The sequence below is a fragment of the Vulpes vulpes genome, chromosome 3 (assembly GCF_048418805.1).
Source record: "Vulpes vulpes isolate BD-2025 chromosome 3, VulVul3, whole genome shotgun sequence".
Lineage (NCBI taxonomy): Eukaryota > Metazoa > Chordata > Mammalia > Carnivora > Canidae > Vulpes > Vulpes vulpes.
The window spans coordinates 54348401-54365510 of record NC_132782.1 but is presented as its reverse complement, the minus strand read 5'-3'; the positions used below and the strand labels follow the sequence as shown (position 1 = coordinate 54365510).

Sequence of the window (17110 nt, the reverse complement as noted above, 5' to 3'; positions counted from 1 at the left end):
CAATCTACAGAACCAAAGTAAATCCAAGATGGATGACCATGATACTGACCACAGACCTGACAATAAAAAGTCTTGGTTACTTTCTCAGTTTTCAGACCTGTGCCAGTTTTCCAACCCAAATCCCACTGACTGACAGAAAAGCTCATGAAAAAGAACCCTGCAAACACTGAGGCAAAAAAAAAAAAAAAAAAAAAGTAGTGATTTCCTTAGTCCTTCTCCAAAGCCTTTTACTCATAAAACTGTACTCTGAAGGAAAGAGGAATACAAAACCTTTCAAGGACTGTTGGATACATGGTCTGAGTTGAGATATCCAGGGATCCAAAGCATCCTCATATCTCCTCTCTCAAGAGCGGGTGCATAAGGATTAGGGTAATAAATGGAGTTCTGACTCAGGTGTGGTTTATGGTAGGACCCCCTCCTCCACACACTCCTCTGCTGGTAATTTCCCTGGTTCCCAAAGGAATAATGGAATGGCCAAGCTTAGGTACTGGCAGAAGCCACATTGGTTCCTTGACCTATGGGGTCAGGCTTTCATAGTGGAGAATGCCAAGAAGGATCTTGTGAAATCATTCTGCCCTTCCCAGCGAAGACAGTAAATAAACAACAGTATCATATGAAGAGAGGGCAGATACTAGTGCTACCCTTAAATACGCAGGCAGGAATGGTGGTCCTCATCATAGGCCCATTCCATTAATCAGTATGAAGTTCAATGCTAAGTGTATCCTGGAGGATAACAGTGGGTTACCATACACTAACCAAGTAGTCGCCCCCCAACTGCAGTTATGAGCCAGATATAGTATCTTTGCTAGATCACATTAAAATGGCCTTGGATACAAAGTATACAATATCAATCTCATAAATAAATTCTTTTCAAATCTCATTAGGAAGGGTGATCAGAGCAGTTTACATTTGCATGGCTTAGGGCACAGTATACATTCACAGTGTTGCCTTTGAGTTATGTTAAATCTGCCCTCTCCTACAATATAGTCTTAAGGACCTGGACCATCTGGACATCGTGCAAAAAAACAAAAACCCACATTCATCTATTAATGATGAGATGAGCAAAAAGTGGCAAATATACTGGAGGACTGGGTAAGACATGCAAGGGAGAGGACAGAGAAAAGGCTACATGACACTTCAGGGGCTCACCACATCAGGGAAGTTATTTGGGATCCAGTGGTTTGGTGCAAGTTGGGACATATGCTCCCATTACTACCAAATTAGGACAAACTATTATCTCACATCTAACACAATGAAGAACTCACACATCTCACACAATGCCTGGAAATCCTTTTGGTTTTCTGGAGGCAGCATGTTCCGTATTTAGAAATACTGCTCTTACTTATTTACTTGGTGACAAGGAGAATTGCCAGCAGATCCAGGCTGATGTGCAAGCATCACTGCTGCTTGGGCAGTACCATCAGTGGGCTATACAACCAGGTACTCCCTGGTATTAGAGTTATCTGTGGTGAGAAAAGATGTCACATGGAGAAGAGTGGAAGTACAACACAAAGCCCCGGGGTTCTGATGCAAATCTATGTGATCTGCAGCAGAGAATCATTTGGAGAAAAGATCCCCATGTGCTACGGAGCCCTGGTATGGATTAAGCACCTAACTAAGGGGCCTTAAGTGACCACATGTCAAAATTTACTCACCAGGAGCTGGGTTCTGTCAAATTTACCAAGGTTGGGAGGAACTAGCACCATTCCATCATAAGATAGAAGTGGTAACTCTGGAGACAGCAATGCACAGGGACAGAGAATACAGGAAACCTGCACGAGCAAGTGGCCCAGGCTCCCATGTCACCTACCATTCTGTACCAGTGCCTCTCTCTCAGATCATATTTCTGGCTGTGTAGTAGGTTTCTATTGCTGCATAAAAGTATTACTACAAACTTAGCAGCTTAAAACAACACATATTTATTATTCCACAGTTCTTGTGAGTCAGCACTTAGAATGTAACTTAACTGGGTCCTTTTCTTCATGTTTTCACAAAGCTGTAATCAAGGCATTGACTGGGACTGTGGTATTATTATCTGAGCATCAGCTGGGGAGAGATTCACTTCCAGCCTTGTGTGGTTATTGTCAGAATCCACTTCCTTGCAGATTGCCACACTGAGGGGTTTATCTTCTTGTTGGCTCTTAGCCAGAGACCCCTGATTCAGTTCCTTGTCACATGTCCCTTTCCATGTAGCAGCTCATAACATGGCCACTTGTTCTTCACAGCAAACAAGGCACAAGGGAGTGTCCTTGCAAGATGGGTGTTACAATCTTATATAGTGTATCAAGTACACTTCTTACTCATGTACATCTCATCATCTTCGCCATATTCCATTCACAGAATCAAGTCACAGGACTTGCCTCACTGAAGGGAAGGGGATTACCCATGACAGTGAACACCTGGAGGAAGGGATCATGGGGCCACCCTAGAGGCAGCCCTTCATAGACTACATGGAGGGCTCCTATGACTAGCTGACAGAGGAGGAAAAAGGCTGTGTGGTTCTTGGAGAGATCAGTTGGTATGTGGGTGTGAGACAAAAATGGATAACTACTGTAGTGCAGCCTCAGTTAGGGGTCCGTCAGGGATTACCGTGAAGAGTATCCTCCTAAGGATGGTATCAGACAGTACATCAGGTCATCTACTTGAAGAAAGAGAAATGGGCCAAGGCAAGGATGCACAGAGGCTTTTGGGCAATGGTGAACAGTTTGGCTAGTTGGTCAGGGACTTGAAAAGAGAAAACACTGGAAGATTGAGGATGAAGGTTTGTGGGAAAGAGGCATGTGGCTAGTGGACCAAGATAGTGGGCGTGGAATGTGAACATCTTTGTAACCTATGTTAATACTCAGAAGAAAGCATCACCCGTAGGACAGGCACTAATCGACCAATGACTCTTCCAGTTATCCTCAGCCAGTCTCTGCCTTTGGTCACCCTAGTGTTGGCACAATAAGGTCATGAACGGAGTAGCTACGGAGGCTATGTGAGTCCAACAGCATGGGCTGTTCTAGCTACTGTGCTGCTGAAAGTTCAACCTGCCACGCACAGAAACTAGCATTGGGCACTCCTCTGCCTTCAGGGCTCCAGCTCTCAAGGAGAATTCCCCTTCCTCACAATGAAAGAAAACATCACTTGCTGCCACCAGAAACAAATTTCTGCTCTCTGCATTGTCCTAAAAATCCTTACTTCTTAGAGTGATGTTTCTCAAAAGGTAACTCAGGCCTATAGCTTCCAAATCACTTGAGGGGCTTGTCACAAGCACTGATTTCCACCCAACCTACTGATTCAGAATCTCTAGGTTTGGTGCCTGGGAATCTTTATTTGCAGAACACAGAGGTTTTGGTCACTGGCCTTTGGCTACACTTTAATATTCTAACTAAATTTCTTCCAGGAAACAATACAGTTGTTATGAGATGGGGAAAGAAAATATCAACTTAGGAGTTTCCAAAGTGAAATATATAAAGAACTAATACAACTTAACACTTGAAAATAAATACTCCAATAAGAAAATAGGCAGAAGACACGAACAGACATTTTTCCAAAGAAGACATACAGATGGGTAACAGACACATGAAAAGATGCTTAACATCACTTATCGCTAGAGAAATGCAAATCAAAACTACAAAATATCACCTCACACCTGTCACAGTGACTAAAATAAAAAAACACAAGAAACAAGTGTTGGCAGGGATGTGGCGAGAAAGGAGCCCTCGTGCATTGTTGGTGGGAATGCAAACTGGTACAGCCACTGTAGGAAACAGGATGGAGGTTCCTTAAAAAGTTAAAAATAGAAATACGCTGTAACTGTTACTCGGTATTTACCCCAAAAAAGGCAAAAACACTAATTCAAAGGGATACGTGCATCCCTATGTTTACTGCAATATTATTTATAATAGCCAAATTTGGATGCAGTCCAAGTATCCATTGATAGATGAATGTATAAAGAAAATGTGATATATGTATATACAATGCAATATTATTCAGCTATAAAAAAGAATGAAATCTTGCCATTTGCAACAACATGGATGGAACTAGAGAGTATAATGCCAAGTGAAGTAACTCAGAAGACAAATACCCTATGACTGCACTCAGATGTGGAACTTAGGAAACAAAACAAGCAAAGAAAAAAAAGATCAAGGAACAGACTCTTAACTATAGAGTACAAACCTATGGTTATCAGAGGGGAGGTGGGTGGCAAGATGGGTACAATAGCTGAAATTAAAGACTACACTTATGCTGAAAACAATAAAATAAAATAAAATAAAATAAAAAACTTAAACAACAACAATAAAGTGGAAAATTGCTTTACCCTATCATTAAGACAAACCTGTTACTTGGTTACCAATTCAGAAATACATTTATAGGATCTCTGAGAGCCTGGCACTATGCTCTAAGTTGTGATGGGGATTAAAAGCATAAAGTCTGGGGGCACCTAGGTGGCTTAGTTAAGTGTCTGACTTAATTTTGGCTCAGGTCATGATCTCAGGGTTGTTGAGATAGAGCCCTGTGTCGGGTTCCACACTGGGCATGGTGCCTGCGTAAGATTGTCTCTCTCCCTCTCTTTCCCTCCCTTAAAAAAAAAATAAAAGCAAAACATAAAGTTTAAATAAGAAGGAAAAAGTCAATACACATAAAACTTTGGACCTGAAAGACAGGCCCAGAGCACTGTCCAGCCCCTTCTTTTATAAGAACCTCCTCTGAGTCTGGCTCACCAAGGAGGATCTGATGAAATGTCACCAAGACCAATGCCAACAGCAAGGGCTCTAGGAATTCGCAGGGGCCTTCAGTGCACTGTGTGAGTGGGTAGTAGCAGGGCCTTGGGCTGGTCCCTGAGAGGAGATGAGACTTCTGGGACAGAATGTAGACTCAAAAGCATCAGGCAATGGGGAAAGGAGGTTTCAGAATCAGGAATATCAGGACCTTATGTCTGTCTAGCATTTTACAAAGCTCTAACAAGGACCAGATTATCACCCCAGTTCATTCCTATTCCACATTTAATCCTTGGGATTGCGGAGTTTAATAACCTTGTACACTCTGGGCAAAGTATACAGGGAACCCAGTGACAAGGATACTGGCAGCCGCCAAGAGATGTGGAGACAGGGCTTCTAGAGACAGGCAAGTGGAAGGAGTCTTGTGGCAGAGGGAGTTATGCAGATGGGGTTGGGGAGAGAAGAGTGTAGCCTGATGGGGGGAACACATCAGCATGATAAATCAAGGAGGGAGGCAGACGCTGTGGTTTGGGACAACTAGTTTGCAGCCTGACCACCTATGATTTGGGAGGTTTCAGGAGCCTGGGGGAAAGATCAGGCCCACCAGGGAAGGGTTCTGGCAGCAGGCAGGTTTGCAGGGGCTGCATAGTGTGCAGGATACAAGGCAAAGACCCAGTTTGGGCAAACATCAGAGCATGAGGCCGGGATATGAAGGCTGCAGGCCCATTGTAGCAGCAAGACAATTCGTGCCAGTTGCACAGATAATTAAGAGTAGACCCAGGAACCTTTGAAAATTACTTAACTGCCTCTAAGTGAGCATTATCAGTGGTGATTTGGAGCCTTGCCTGAAAGGTTCATTGATGGAGTGGAAGGAAATGAGAATGAGAAGGAGGGAGGTAGCCTTAAATATCAGGCTGAAGTGTTTGGCAGTGGAGAGCCACTGGAGCTTGAGATCTGGTGTTATTCTCATTGCCTGGAAAACACCTGAACAAATAATGTTCTGGAGATGTGTGTTTCCCCACCGACTTACAGAGTTTGGGCTCATTTCTATTTCCTTGGTGCACACATGGAAGAATGGGGAATGGAAGGCTCACTGATACTGCTGCCATCCATATTAACAGAACTAGCTGTCACAACTTGGACAGACTCAGAATCAAGGCACACAGGGAACACAGCATGGTAGGTGGGTAAGTGGGAGAGGACGCCAGGGCCAAATAAGCCAAGACTACAGAAACACCTTCTGAATACATGAGAGAAAAAAAAAGATCAAAACATACATTTAAGTAGACAGTGTTTTATGTGTATGGTGGCCTTACTTCTTTAATACTTACTTAAACGTGTGTGTGTAAAATAAATTGAAATTCACTTCATTTTGGGACGCCTGGGTGGCTCAGCAGTTGGGTGTCTACCTTCCAGCTCAGGACATAAACCTGGGGTCCCGGGGTCGAGTCCCACATTGGGCTCCCTGCGTGGAGCCTGCTTCTCCCTCTGCCTATGTCTCTGACTTTCTCTGTCTCTCATGAATGAAAAAGTAAAAACTTAAAAAAAATAAAATTGGCTTCATTTTGAGTGATTTTTTTCCTTTCAGCCTGAAATAAGTTGTTTTTTGTTTGTTTAGATTTCATTTATATATTTGTGAGGGACAGCACGAGCAGAGGGGAGAGAAAGAAGCAGACTCCTCGCTGACCAGGGAGCCCAATGTGGGGCTTGATCCCAAGACCCCAGGATCATGACCTGAGCCGAAGGCAGACACTCAACTACTGAGCCCCCCAGGCACACCTGAAATAAACTTTTTTGTGAAGCATGCAAAAATTGCATGTGCAGGTAAATACTGTATTTTCTTTAAAAGAAACAAAATATTTTGAGACTTCATGTTGATTTTCTTATCTTTTTTTTTTTTATATATATAAAAAAGACACCAGGGATCCCTGGGTGGCGCAGCAGTTTGGCGCCTGCCTTTGGCCCAGGGCGCAATCCTGGAGACCCGGGATCGAAGCCCACGTCGGGCTCCCGGTGCATGGAGCCTGCTTCTCCCTCTGCCTGTGTCTCTGCCTCTCTCTCTCTCTGTGACTATCATAAATAAATAAAAATTAAAAAAAAAAAAGACACCAGTTCTCTCTTGATGTTTATTAGGAACTGTGATTCCTTTTGGTCTTAGATTGGTTTGAGAAGGAAAAAAACTTTCAGAGATATATAAGTGTAACTGTACAAATTTAAACTCTAGTTCACAGAGGAAAACTTTGCAAAAGGCGCTGATTCAACCTAACAATCTAGACTAATACTGAGACTCCTCTTCTTTTGACATCTAGGTTGCTAGTGGGGCAGAGGAGACAGAAATTAGCCCTGTGGTTTAACAGCCACCAGGTAACAGCACAACGTAGGTGACAGGAGCACAAGTGCTTGAAGTCCTAGAGTTCCAGGCTCAAACTCAGTTCTGTCCCTCTAGACAAAAGCATTTACCCTCAACGTGACTTAAGTTCTTAATTTTGTATTTCACAAAACAGAGGTGACACCTTATAGTCTCTCTGTGAAGACTGAATGAGATGCAGTTCAGGTACTTTCATTCATGTTAGCACAATGGTACTGTCCAATGTTCCCCCAAAGGGACAAGAGAAAGCTCAGGCCCTCTGACAAGGAGCAAGAAGCTTCTTTAAGGAAGCTCCAGCTCTCCAGTCAAAATAACTCTGTCTGTATGCTAGATATTGTCCTAACATTTTCACAAAATTTACCTTGCTTTTGCTTGAGATGAGAGCGAAATCTGGAAGGAACCAAAACAAAAACAACAACAAAAAAACAGTTTGACCATTTAAAATCTGTGCAGGAAGAGATGCCAAGGTGTTAGCAGGATCCAGAGTGGTTCCAATCTGCCATCTAGTGGACAAGAAGGGAAAGGACAAATTTAGAGCAAGATCACTGATCTTAAGATTTTGTGGATGCCTGTAGTTTTCAGAAAAGTATTTTCTGATCAATATAAATCAGACTCCCTACTGAATTTGCTTATTAACAGATTCATTTAACTTTTATAAAGTAAAACAACCCAGTATTCTAAACATTAAGCACTAAAACTAAATTCCCTAAAATGTTTATATTTACAAATTTTGAGTTTTGAAGATTGTTGGAAGAGAGAATGCTCTTGAGTTCTTACCATCATGAGTTTTTCTGGTCCACCATTCCCATTTATATTATCCATCTCTATTTATTTGGTACTCTGCATTTATTTTGGCACATAGACTAGGAGTAGCTAGAGCTTGTTCATATTATGTCTTTCCCAAAACACTGACCGAAATCACTGGGGGAAATAAGATGATTCTATTAATTTTTCAAAAATGTACACCAACTTAAAATGCTGGTGTAGCCAATATGAACATCTGTTAAGGTCTAAGTGCTTGAATTAGTTTTTTGCTGATATATGTATGCACATATTTTCTCTTTTTATTTCTAAGGTCATTTCCTTAAGTGTCTATGAGGATTTCCATTTTGTCTAGGGTGAAGACATTGGCAGCCAAATTTCCCCAAAAAGTTAGTGACTGGAGAATACCTGAAGTGGCCAGTGCTGTTTTGAGATCTTTCTTTTTTTTTTTTTTTTTAAATTCTTATTACTACTAACAATAAATAGCAGGTGCTATTTATTGAGCTGCTATGATGTGCCAGGCATGTTAATGTTCTTGATGCAGTGTTAATCCTCTCACTCTCTAAAATAGGTATGTTATCTTTACTATAGATGAAAAACTGATGCTTGTGACCCACTGGGCAAATCCTGACTGTGCCAAATAATCACTGACTGGTTGACCCCTTCAAGGCATTTTCATCCCCTGGAGAATGAAAAGTTTTGACTAAGGCCTATTCTCTAAGGTTGTGCCTGATTTAAGAGCTCCCTTCCTGGGAGCTGCGGGCTTCCGGAGTGAAAAAGATTTTGTCTTGCCACCAAGAGCCTTATGGGAAACATAACCCCAAGGGCACAGAGTGGGATGGTATTGTATGATAGAGCCCATGCCCTGGAAGGGACATCGTGGCAGGCACCTATGGGACCTCCCACAAAACACCTTCTGCACTCTGTCCTTGTCTTCTTTCTCTGTTCTGCCTTTCCCGAGTCCCTACCATTTTCCTTCTGGTTCTCTTTTCTTTCTCCTTCTGCCCTACCCTAGAAGGGTGCTTTTTTTAAACTATGGGTTTTAAACCATTAGTAGGCCAAAAAAATAAATTCAGTATGTATAGGCCAGCATTAGAAAAAATGGAATTAGGGGCGCTTGCATGGCTCAGTCAGTTAAGTGTGTCTTCAGCTCAGGTCATGATCCCAGGGTCCTGGGATCAAGCCCTGCATCAGGCTCCCTGCTCAGCGGAGAGCCTGCTTCACCTTCTCCCTCTGCCACTACGCCCTGCTTGTGCTCTCTCTCTTTCTCTCTCTCTGTGAAATAAAATCCTTAAGAAAACTTTTTTATTGCAATTACACAATTCAGACTCTTAAGGGCATCACTCCTAAGGAGGGTAATATGCTTTTTTAAATTTAATTTCATTTTTAGTTTAATTTAAACAATTTTAATTCCAGTGTAGCTAACATACAGTGCTTTATTAGTCTCAAGGGTACAATACAGTAATCCAACAGCTGTAGACATTATTCAGCGCTAGTCAAGACAAGCTCACTCCTGTCTCTGAGGATAATGTTCTGTGTAAAACCTGTTTTAATAGGTATCCCTGTGTTTGCATATACACTGGGTCAAGATGTAAACTTTCTATCTTAAGACATTAGGAAAACATTGCCCTAAAGTGGAGGCCTCCTCCCTTACCTGTGGAATTGCCAGGAAGGCCACAGGCACTTGACAGTCGCCAGCAGGGAGGTGGCATCCGGGGACTGTCAGCGCTGGGAGGATCATCTCTCTCCAGGCTTAGGCAGATCCTTCCTGAAGGCAGGGAATGGCCCAGATGACCCCGAAATTCTGCGGTCTACCCGTGGCCGAGTGTGTGAGGTCCTCTGTGCCAGCCCTGTGTCCCGCTGGGCCCGCAGGAGAGGGGAAAGCAGCCACCAGGGCCTGGTCATCATTTTGCCCCAGGTGCCACGTACCTGTGGAGCGGCTGGAGCGGCTGGAGCCGGCTGTCAGGTCTCTCAGGTGCAGCATTGTCCCCCAGCCCTGCCGCCCCAAGCCGTGGGTGCCCGGCCCCACGCCTGGCTTTGCAGCGGGTGGCTCTGGGGTCCCTGGCCCACCCCCACCCCCCCCCCTCGGCCTGGCGTGGGGCACTGAGGCCACGAAGCCCTTGTGTCCAGAGGTGTGATGAGGGCATGTGAGCCTGCCACTTGATGGGAGATGCTGGCAAACTAAATTAAAAAAAATAATAAAATAACCTACTTTGTACCCCCCAAAACAAACAAACAAGAATGAGGAAAGAGCAGCAAGAGGTCTCGTCGGCCGCGGCTCCTCCATCTCCTCGGAACCTCGGGACGACAGGCCTGAGCCAGCCCCGAGGTTCGCGCGCAGACGCGGTGCGGGCGCCTGAGGACGCGCGGGCCCCGCCCCGGACAACGGCGCCGCCTCCGTTCCCGCGCAGGCCGCGGGGGCGCCGACGGCCCGGCCCACCCTGAGCACCGAGCAGCCGACGGGCCGCGGAGCCTGCGCACCTGCACCCCGGCCGGCCGCGGGGAGCACCAGGACCGCCTCCCAGCGGCCTGCCCGCGGGGAGCACCAAGACCGCCTCCCAGCGGCCTGCCCGCGGGGCCGCCGCCCCCCACGCCCCTGCGCGCCGCGGACAAGCGGGGAGCGGCTCCCCGTCCGGCTCTGGGCACAGACGGCCGCCAGCTCCGGGGCTGCTCCCCACGCGCATGCGCGAGCGCCGGGACCCGGGGGGGTGGGGGCTGCTCCTCGCGCGCGTGCGCGAGCTCCGGGACCCGCAGCTGCTCCTCACGCGCGTGCGCGAGCGCCGGGACCGGGGGCTGGGGGGGCTCTTCCCCACGCGCCTGCGCGAGCGCCGAAACCCCCCGGGGCTGCTCCGCTAGTACCAGCGCCTGCGCCGGGACCTACTGCGGACGAGCTGGCTGTGGTGCCGCCCGCCGCGGTGTCGCTGTAGGGCCGAGGCTCTTCCGTTTCGGGGAGGGTTGGGGCCATGTTGACTTACGAGAAATTTACGTTTAGGTTTTTTAGTTTTAAAATTAATTTTAGGGGCACCTGAGTGGCTCAGCGGTTGAGCATCTGCCTTCGGCCCAGGGCGTGATCCCGGGGTCCTGAGATCGAGTCCTGCATCGGGCTCCCTGTGCATGGAGCCTGCTTCTCCCTCTGCCTGTGCCTCTGCCTCTCTCTCTGTGTCTCATGAATAAATAAATAAAATCTTAAGAAAAAAAAACCACTTTGACCATTGACTAGCCTTGTGCCCACTACAGAAATAGACCAACATTTTTAAAGCTTTTTAAAAGGAAAAAAAAAAAAAAAGAATGACTCTACTCTGGGTCAAACTTTTGTCATCTTTCTATTTGTCTAGATGAGAAAGAATACAGCACAATGAGATAAAAAGGACCTAAACCTTTTGGGACCATTATTCTCTATGGTTTTATAATATAGCCTGTTGTCCCCTTGAGGCAACATGCTGTGACTGCTGTGATTGGGCTAAAGGCAGCCGTGATTCTACAAAGTTTGGTGTGTTCCAAATGCACATGAAACCCTCGCTGTGCATTATGCAATATTTAGAGAAAATAGAAATCGTCGAGATCAGCATTTTTTTTCAGATTTGTTTTTCAGAACCAGGAAGAGAATGCAAGAAATCAGCAATTTTCTCCTTCAATTTGCAATATAGGAAAAAAGAAAACACGTAGCCAGAATTCCTACAGGAAGGAAACCTGCAAACTCTTATTAACCCCTTCATTTCCCCAACTGTTGGACTGCAGTACTCTTGTCTTTGTGGAATACTGCATGGCGTGTGGGTTAGTGAGCTGCTGCAACAGGGAGCAACAGTCCAGTGAGTCAGACAATACCTTTATTTCTGTCTCATGAAATAGTGCAGGATCGGTGGGAAGCCTGCCCTACTCCGCACATTCAGGATTCCCAGGCTTCTTCCATGTGGGTTTCACACCATCCCCCTCAACATCATCTTTGTCTGTATGGTCAAAACTGGGTCACAGGCATATAGTTAATAATACATATTGTATACTCGGAAGTTGCTAAGAATAGATCTCAAGCATTCTCACCCCCCCACAAAAGAAAAATTTTGTCAGGCAATGAAGGTATTAATTAATTCCATCTTGGTAATAATTTCACAATGTGTATGTATATCAAATGATAGTACTGTGCACTTTAAATATACACAATTATAGGAGCACCTGGGTGGCTCAGTTGGTTAAGTACCTGCCTTTGGGTCAGGTCATGATCTCAGGGTCCTAGGGTCGAACGCAGTTTTGGGCTCCCTGCTCAGCGGGGAATCCTCTTCTTCCTCTGCTCCTCACCCCTCTTAGTCTCTCTTTCTCTCTCTCCCTCCAATAAATAAATAAATCTTAAAAATATATATTTGTCAGTCATTTCTCAATAAACTTGGAATAAGAAAGAAATATGTAGTTCTATGAAAAACAACCAATCCCCAAACCCTTCCCCCAAAACACTGAGTCACAGGCATATCTGCATTCCAGTACCTAGGTAGAGAAGAAATTGGAGAATCACACGTGCAATATTTTAACACAAGGCCTGGAGGTAGCACACGTCACCTTCTCTCATATTCTATAGGTGAAAACTTTGTCATGTGGTAACTCCTTGCTTCAAGGAAGGGCAGGAATTACAGTTACTGATAATGGAAGCCATTTCCTGGCTAACAGTCTGTTAATTTGTGCCATGGTCCCTCAACAAGCCTGCAGGGAAGCAGGGACCAGAGTCCAGGTCTTCTAACTCTTGATCCACAGTTCTCATTGCCACACCAGCATTTCTGTACTCAGCCCACATATATGGAGTCCTCTTGGATGTCAGGCTTCATGTCACAGTACAAGGATAGAAAGTTTTAGAAAACACAGTCTTGGGCAGCCTGGGTGGCTCAGCGGTTTAGCACCGCCTTTGGCCTGGGGCGTGACCCTGAGGACCCAGGATGGAGTCCCATGTCGGGCTCCCCTTGAAGAGCCTGCTTCTCCCTCTGTCTGAGTCTCTGCTTGTCTCTGTGTGTGTGTGTGTGTGTCTCATGAATAAATAAATAAAATCTTAAAAAAAAAAGGAAACACATTCTCCTAATTACATATTTACTTTAGTATCAGGCTTTATAAATAAATAAACTTTCAGGTATGACTTTAATAGTCATGTCTTATAGCTTTGGATCATGCTGCACTTGGTTGTCAAGAGGATGCATATTCCTGATGAATAAACATATACGGTGAGCAGCAGAGTAGAGATTCCTGAAATACCCCCCAATGCATTTGAAAAGTGAATGTATGAAAATTAGAATTGAAAAAAATAAATATGCATTAAGATGTGTGTTGGGTTCACCAAAAGTATATATATAGAAAAGGAAGCTGGGTTTTACTTCATTTTTTAAAACATGAGGAACTACTTATGTGAAACTCTAAAGCTGAGGACCATATTTTCTTCCAGTTGAAGCAGGAAAGCCCAAATGACCCTACCCAGGCTGGAGAGCCTCCACTTACATACCGGTAGGTAATGGTCCAATCAAAGACTGACAAATGTATCTGAAAGTCAATCATAACGCTTCTCTCACTTCCAAAGTCCCACGCTATGAGAATCAGAAAATCCCACCTAAAAAAACTCTTCCAAGGACTGTCTTAAGAGTTCTTCTTTTCAGTATGTAAAAGTTCACTGTCCTTTCAACCCCCTTCTAGTCTCTACTGGAATGAAAAGGTGACAGTAATGACTCCCTTAGAATAGTAAGCTTTGGCTAAACAGCCTCTGATGAACTGTGTAAGTGATCTTTGTTCATTTGACAAAATAATTATAAGTTGGTCAACAGTGAATTAAAGGAAAAAGAAATCATAAACATTCTAGAAAAAAAATATTTTAAAGAATAATTTTGGAATGGGCGGAATCTTTAGGCAAAACACAAAGTCCAGAAAACAAAAGGAACATGTTAAAAATTAGGTTAAACAGGTAGCGAAAAATTTTTGTATGACATACTTTTTAAAAGGCAAAAATACATTTTCAAAACATATAATGAAGGACTAATCTCCTTGATATGCAAAAAACTTTTAAAAGTTAATAAAAATAACTCAATAGAAAAAAATGGACAAAAATGAACACAGCACAGTACGCAGTAAAAGAAATACATATAACTAATAAATATATAAAAATATAACCTCATGCATAATCAAGAGATACAAATTAAAATAAGATACTTAACAAATCTATTAGAATGTCAAATATTTATTTATTTTTTATTTTTTTAAGGAGGGAGAGAGAAAGAGAGAGAGTTAAGATGTGCATACATCTTGATCCTGCAATTCCACATCTATGTGTTTATCATAAGGATTTACTTACACTAATGAGCAAAGATATATATGTACAAGTATATTCAAGTTTTTATGTGGAGGTATTTTGGGGGGATGAATGCATGGGAGTGTGGCTGCTGTTTAATTTCTTAAGAAACTGCTTAACTATTTTCCAGAGTGGCTGTACCATTTTCCATTTCTACTGGCAGATTATGAGTGATCTATTTTTATCATGTTCTTTTCCAAATTTAGTATTCTCACTATTTTTTTATGTTAAAAAAATTTGTGCTCTTTATTTTTCCTGCCTTTAAAAAAAAATCATTCCGTGATACTTAGGTGGCTCAGTTGGTTAAGCATCTGCCTTTGGCTCAGGTCATGATCCCAGAGTCCTGGGATCAAGGCCTGCATCAGGCTCCATGCTTAGCTTCTCCCTCTCCCTCTGCCTGACACTCTCCCTGTTTGTGCTCTCTCTGTAAGATAAATAAAAAAAATATATTTTTAAAAAAATCATCCAAAGTCCATAGCTTATATTAGAATTCACTCCTTGTGTTTTTTGATCAAAGAGAAACCACTTTTTCATGGTTTTTGATAAATGCATAATATCTATCCACCATTATAATATTTAATATTTTTAATTTTAGCCATCCTAGTTGGTGTGTAGTGATATCTCATTGGTGGTTTCAATTTGCTTTTTCTTAATGGTTAATAATGTTGAACATCTTTGCATGTGCTTATTTGCCATCCATATATCTTATTTTATGAAATATTTTTCATATATGTTGTCCATTTTCTAATTGGATTTTTAAAAAAGATTTTATTTATTTATTCATGAGAGACACACAGAGAGAGAGGCAGAGACACAGGCAGAGGGAGAAGCAGGCTCCATGCGGAGAGCCTGACCTGGGACTTGATCCCACGTCTCCAGGATCACGCCCTGGGCTGAAGGCAGCACTAAACCCCTGAGCCACCCAGGCTGCCCTCTAACTGGGTTTTTTGGTTTATTTTGAGAGTTCTTCATACAATCTAGATACAAATCCTTTTTCAGTTATATGGTTTGCAAATATTTCATCCCAGTTTACAGCTTGCTTTTTTTATCCTCTGAATAGGGTCTTTAACAGAGCAAAAGTTTTAATTTTGGAGGCATCTCAATTTCCATTGTTTTCTTTAATGGATCATGGCTTTGGTGTCATATGTAAGAACTCTTTCCCTAGCTCTATTCCCTGTATTATTTTCCTAGCATTGCCATAACAAATCACCACAAACTTGATGACTTGAGGAAGAGAAAATTATTTTCATCTCCTATTGTGGGAGGATATTCATTTAAATTATTTTTATCTATGCCATGGCATAGGAATAGATATATTCCTAAATATAATAATTATTCTTAAGTTTTGCCCCCTTTTTTAGGCAATTAGCTTTGATTCCTTGGTGTAAATTCTTCTATTTGTTGAAATTGTGGCCTATGTCAGATTATGACTGTTGGTACTTAGCCCCATATCCACTTTTAAATAATCTCCTTTATTCCTGAAGCTGTGTGTCTGAAATAACATATTCTAGTCTCCCTTGCCAGATGAGCTCCAATTAGATTCTGCAAAGGCAAGACTGTTGTGTAAAATTGACAGGGGGTAAAAGGGAGAAGCTATTGTGTTTCTGGCCATATCCCTGGCAGTGTCAGTGGCCCTGGCTGCCATTCAGTACAGTCATGGAGGCTCTAGCACTACAGACTGAGTGTAGGCTAATAGGCTATGGCCTATGGACAGAGGCGCTTCTGGATCTCTGGGCGACTCCATCTCCTTTCCTTTGCTTCTCCAGCATTTCCAAAATTATTTTGGGAAATTCTTTGACTGATATTGGGTGTGGTCCCAGGACACAGGTTCTCAAAGATACGAATCTAGGGTTGCTTATTGGAACTGGCCTCCTTGCCAATGGAAGTGCATTACTATTAGTCCACAGCCTGAGTGGCAAAACATATACTTAAATTAGTATCTGAGGTTGCCTTAGGTGAAGTGCAGTTATAGCCAAGTCTTTTTCCTTTTATAGCCAAGAATTTTTTTTCCTTTCTTGCCATTTCTAGGGATTTGGGGATGGAGCAGAAGTTTCCAGGGTGTGCTTACTCTGCTGTCATGCTCCAACATTCTGGATTCTTTTTCAAAACACAGTAATGTTACTTCATTATTTCAATTAAGATTATGTTTTAAAAATCACAATTAAGCAAAAAATGTATGGCAATATTTAGCCATACTTATGGGAAACTTAATCATGTGCCCTGTTGTTTCAATATCCCAATTCACAAGCTGATGGGAGATTGAACTGCAGACATCATACCCTAGAGGAAATGATCACATTTATTTATTTCACTCTAGGTAGTAACAGTTCCGTCCTGGGAAAAAGAGTAGCCTCGAGGCATTCCTGGCTGAATGCTTTTCAGTTACGGTCTCTAAGCCAGTATGCCACAGAATTGCCTCTTTCCACACAGTGACCTTTGTGGTGGATGGCAGTTTTCCCTGAGGTTTCAAAATGAGAGGCTTTCACAATGTCACTGGCTGACAACCAGACCCAGCCCAGTCCTGGTGTGTTTTTGGGGCTAGAGGCATTCCACCTTGTGCAACAGTTAAAGCCTGCTGTAACCAGCTGCATTCCCATAAAACCGGGAGAAAATACTTTTTTTTGCCAAAGCTACACTGAAGTACAAATGGGGATCTTAGGGTCTCACGGTCCATCAGGAGGAGTGAGGGACATGGGTTATTAGAAAGCATACTGGTTTTCGACTCAGATCTGGGTTCAAATCTTAGATCTGTGCCTTGGACAAGTCACGTAACCTCACTGAACTCCAGAGGCTTTTTTTGCAAAATATGAGACAGCCATAGCAATCTTTAAAGGGAGATTAAATATGATCATTTACCTATCCATTGATTCAACACTTTGTATTGCCTACCTTGTACCAGATCATATTCTAGGGGCCAGGGGATACAACACTGGACAGGTAAAGCGCCTGTTCTCATGAGGTTCCCAA

The 17110-nt window shown here is 43.2% G+C and overlaps 1 protein-coding gene across 2 annotated transcripts; it reads right to left on the bottom strand.

Annotated features, from left to right (window-relative positions):
* Positions 1-1895: 1895 nt before the first annotated feature.
* Positions 1896-10545, bottom strand: LOC112926298 (uncharacterized). 2 transcript variants are annotated; one of them, XM_026007337.2, is made up of 4 exons: positions 10046-10545; positions 9488-9601; positions 7433-7574; positions 1896-3766 (listed from the first exon to the last, which is right to left on the bottom strand). In XM_026007337.2, exons 1-3 carry the CDS (start codon positions 10515-10517, stop codon positions 7510-7512), a joined length of 651 nt encoding a protein of 216 aa, XP_025863122.1. In that variant the 5' UTR covers positions 10518-10545; the 3' UTR covers positions 1896-3766; positions 7433-7509. The 2 variants fall into 2 exon arrangements, with proteins under 2 accessions (XP_025863122.1, XP_072608599.1); XM_072752498.1 differs by lacking the exon at positions 1896-3766 and adding an exon at positions 6740-6773.
* Between the last annotated feature and the right edge of the window lie 6565 nt (positions 10546-17110).

Excerpts from the sequence above, each read along its gene's own strand:
- LOC112926298 (XM_026007337.2), bottom strand. The coding sequence starts at position 10,517 with ATGCGCGTGGGGAGCAGCCCCGGAGCTGGCGGCCGTCTGTGCCCAGAG. Across the intron at positions 9,602-10,045 it reads TTTGTTTTGGGGGGTACAAA|GAAGGATCTGCCTAAGCCTG; the intron begins GTAGGTTATTTT and ends CCCTGCCTTCAG. Across the intron at positions 7,575-9,487 it reads CCTTCCTGGCAATTCCACAG|ATGGCAGATTGGAACCACTC; the intron begins GTAAGGGAGGAG and ends CTTGTCCACTAG.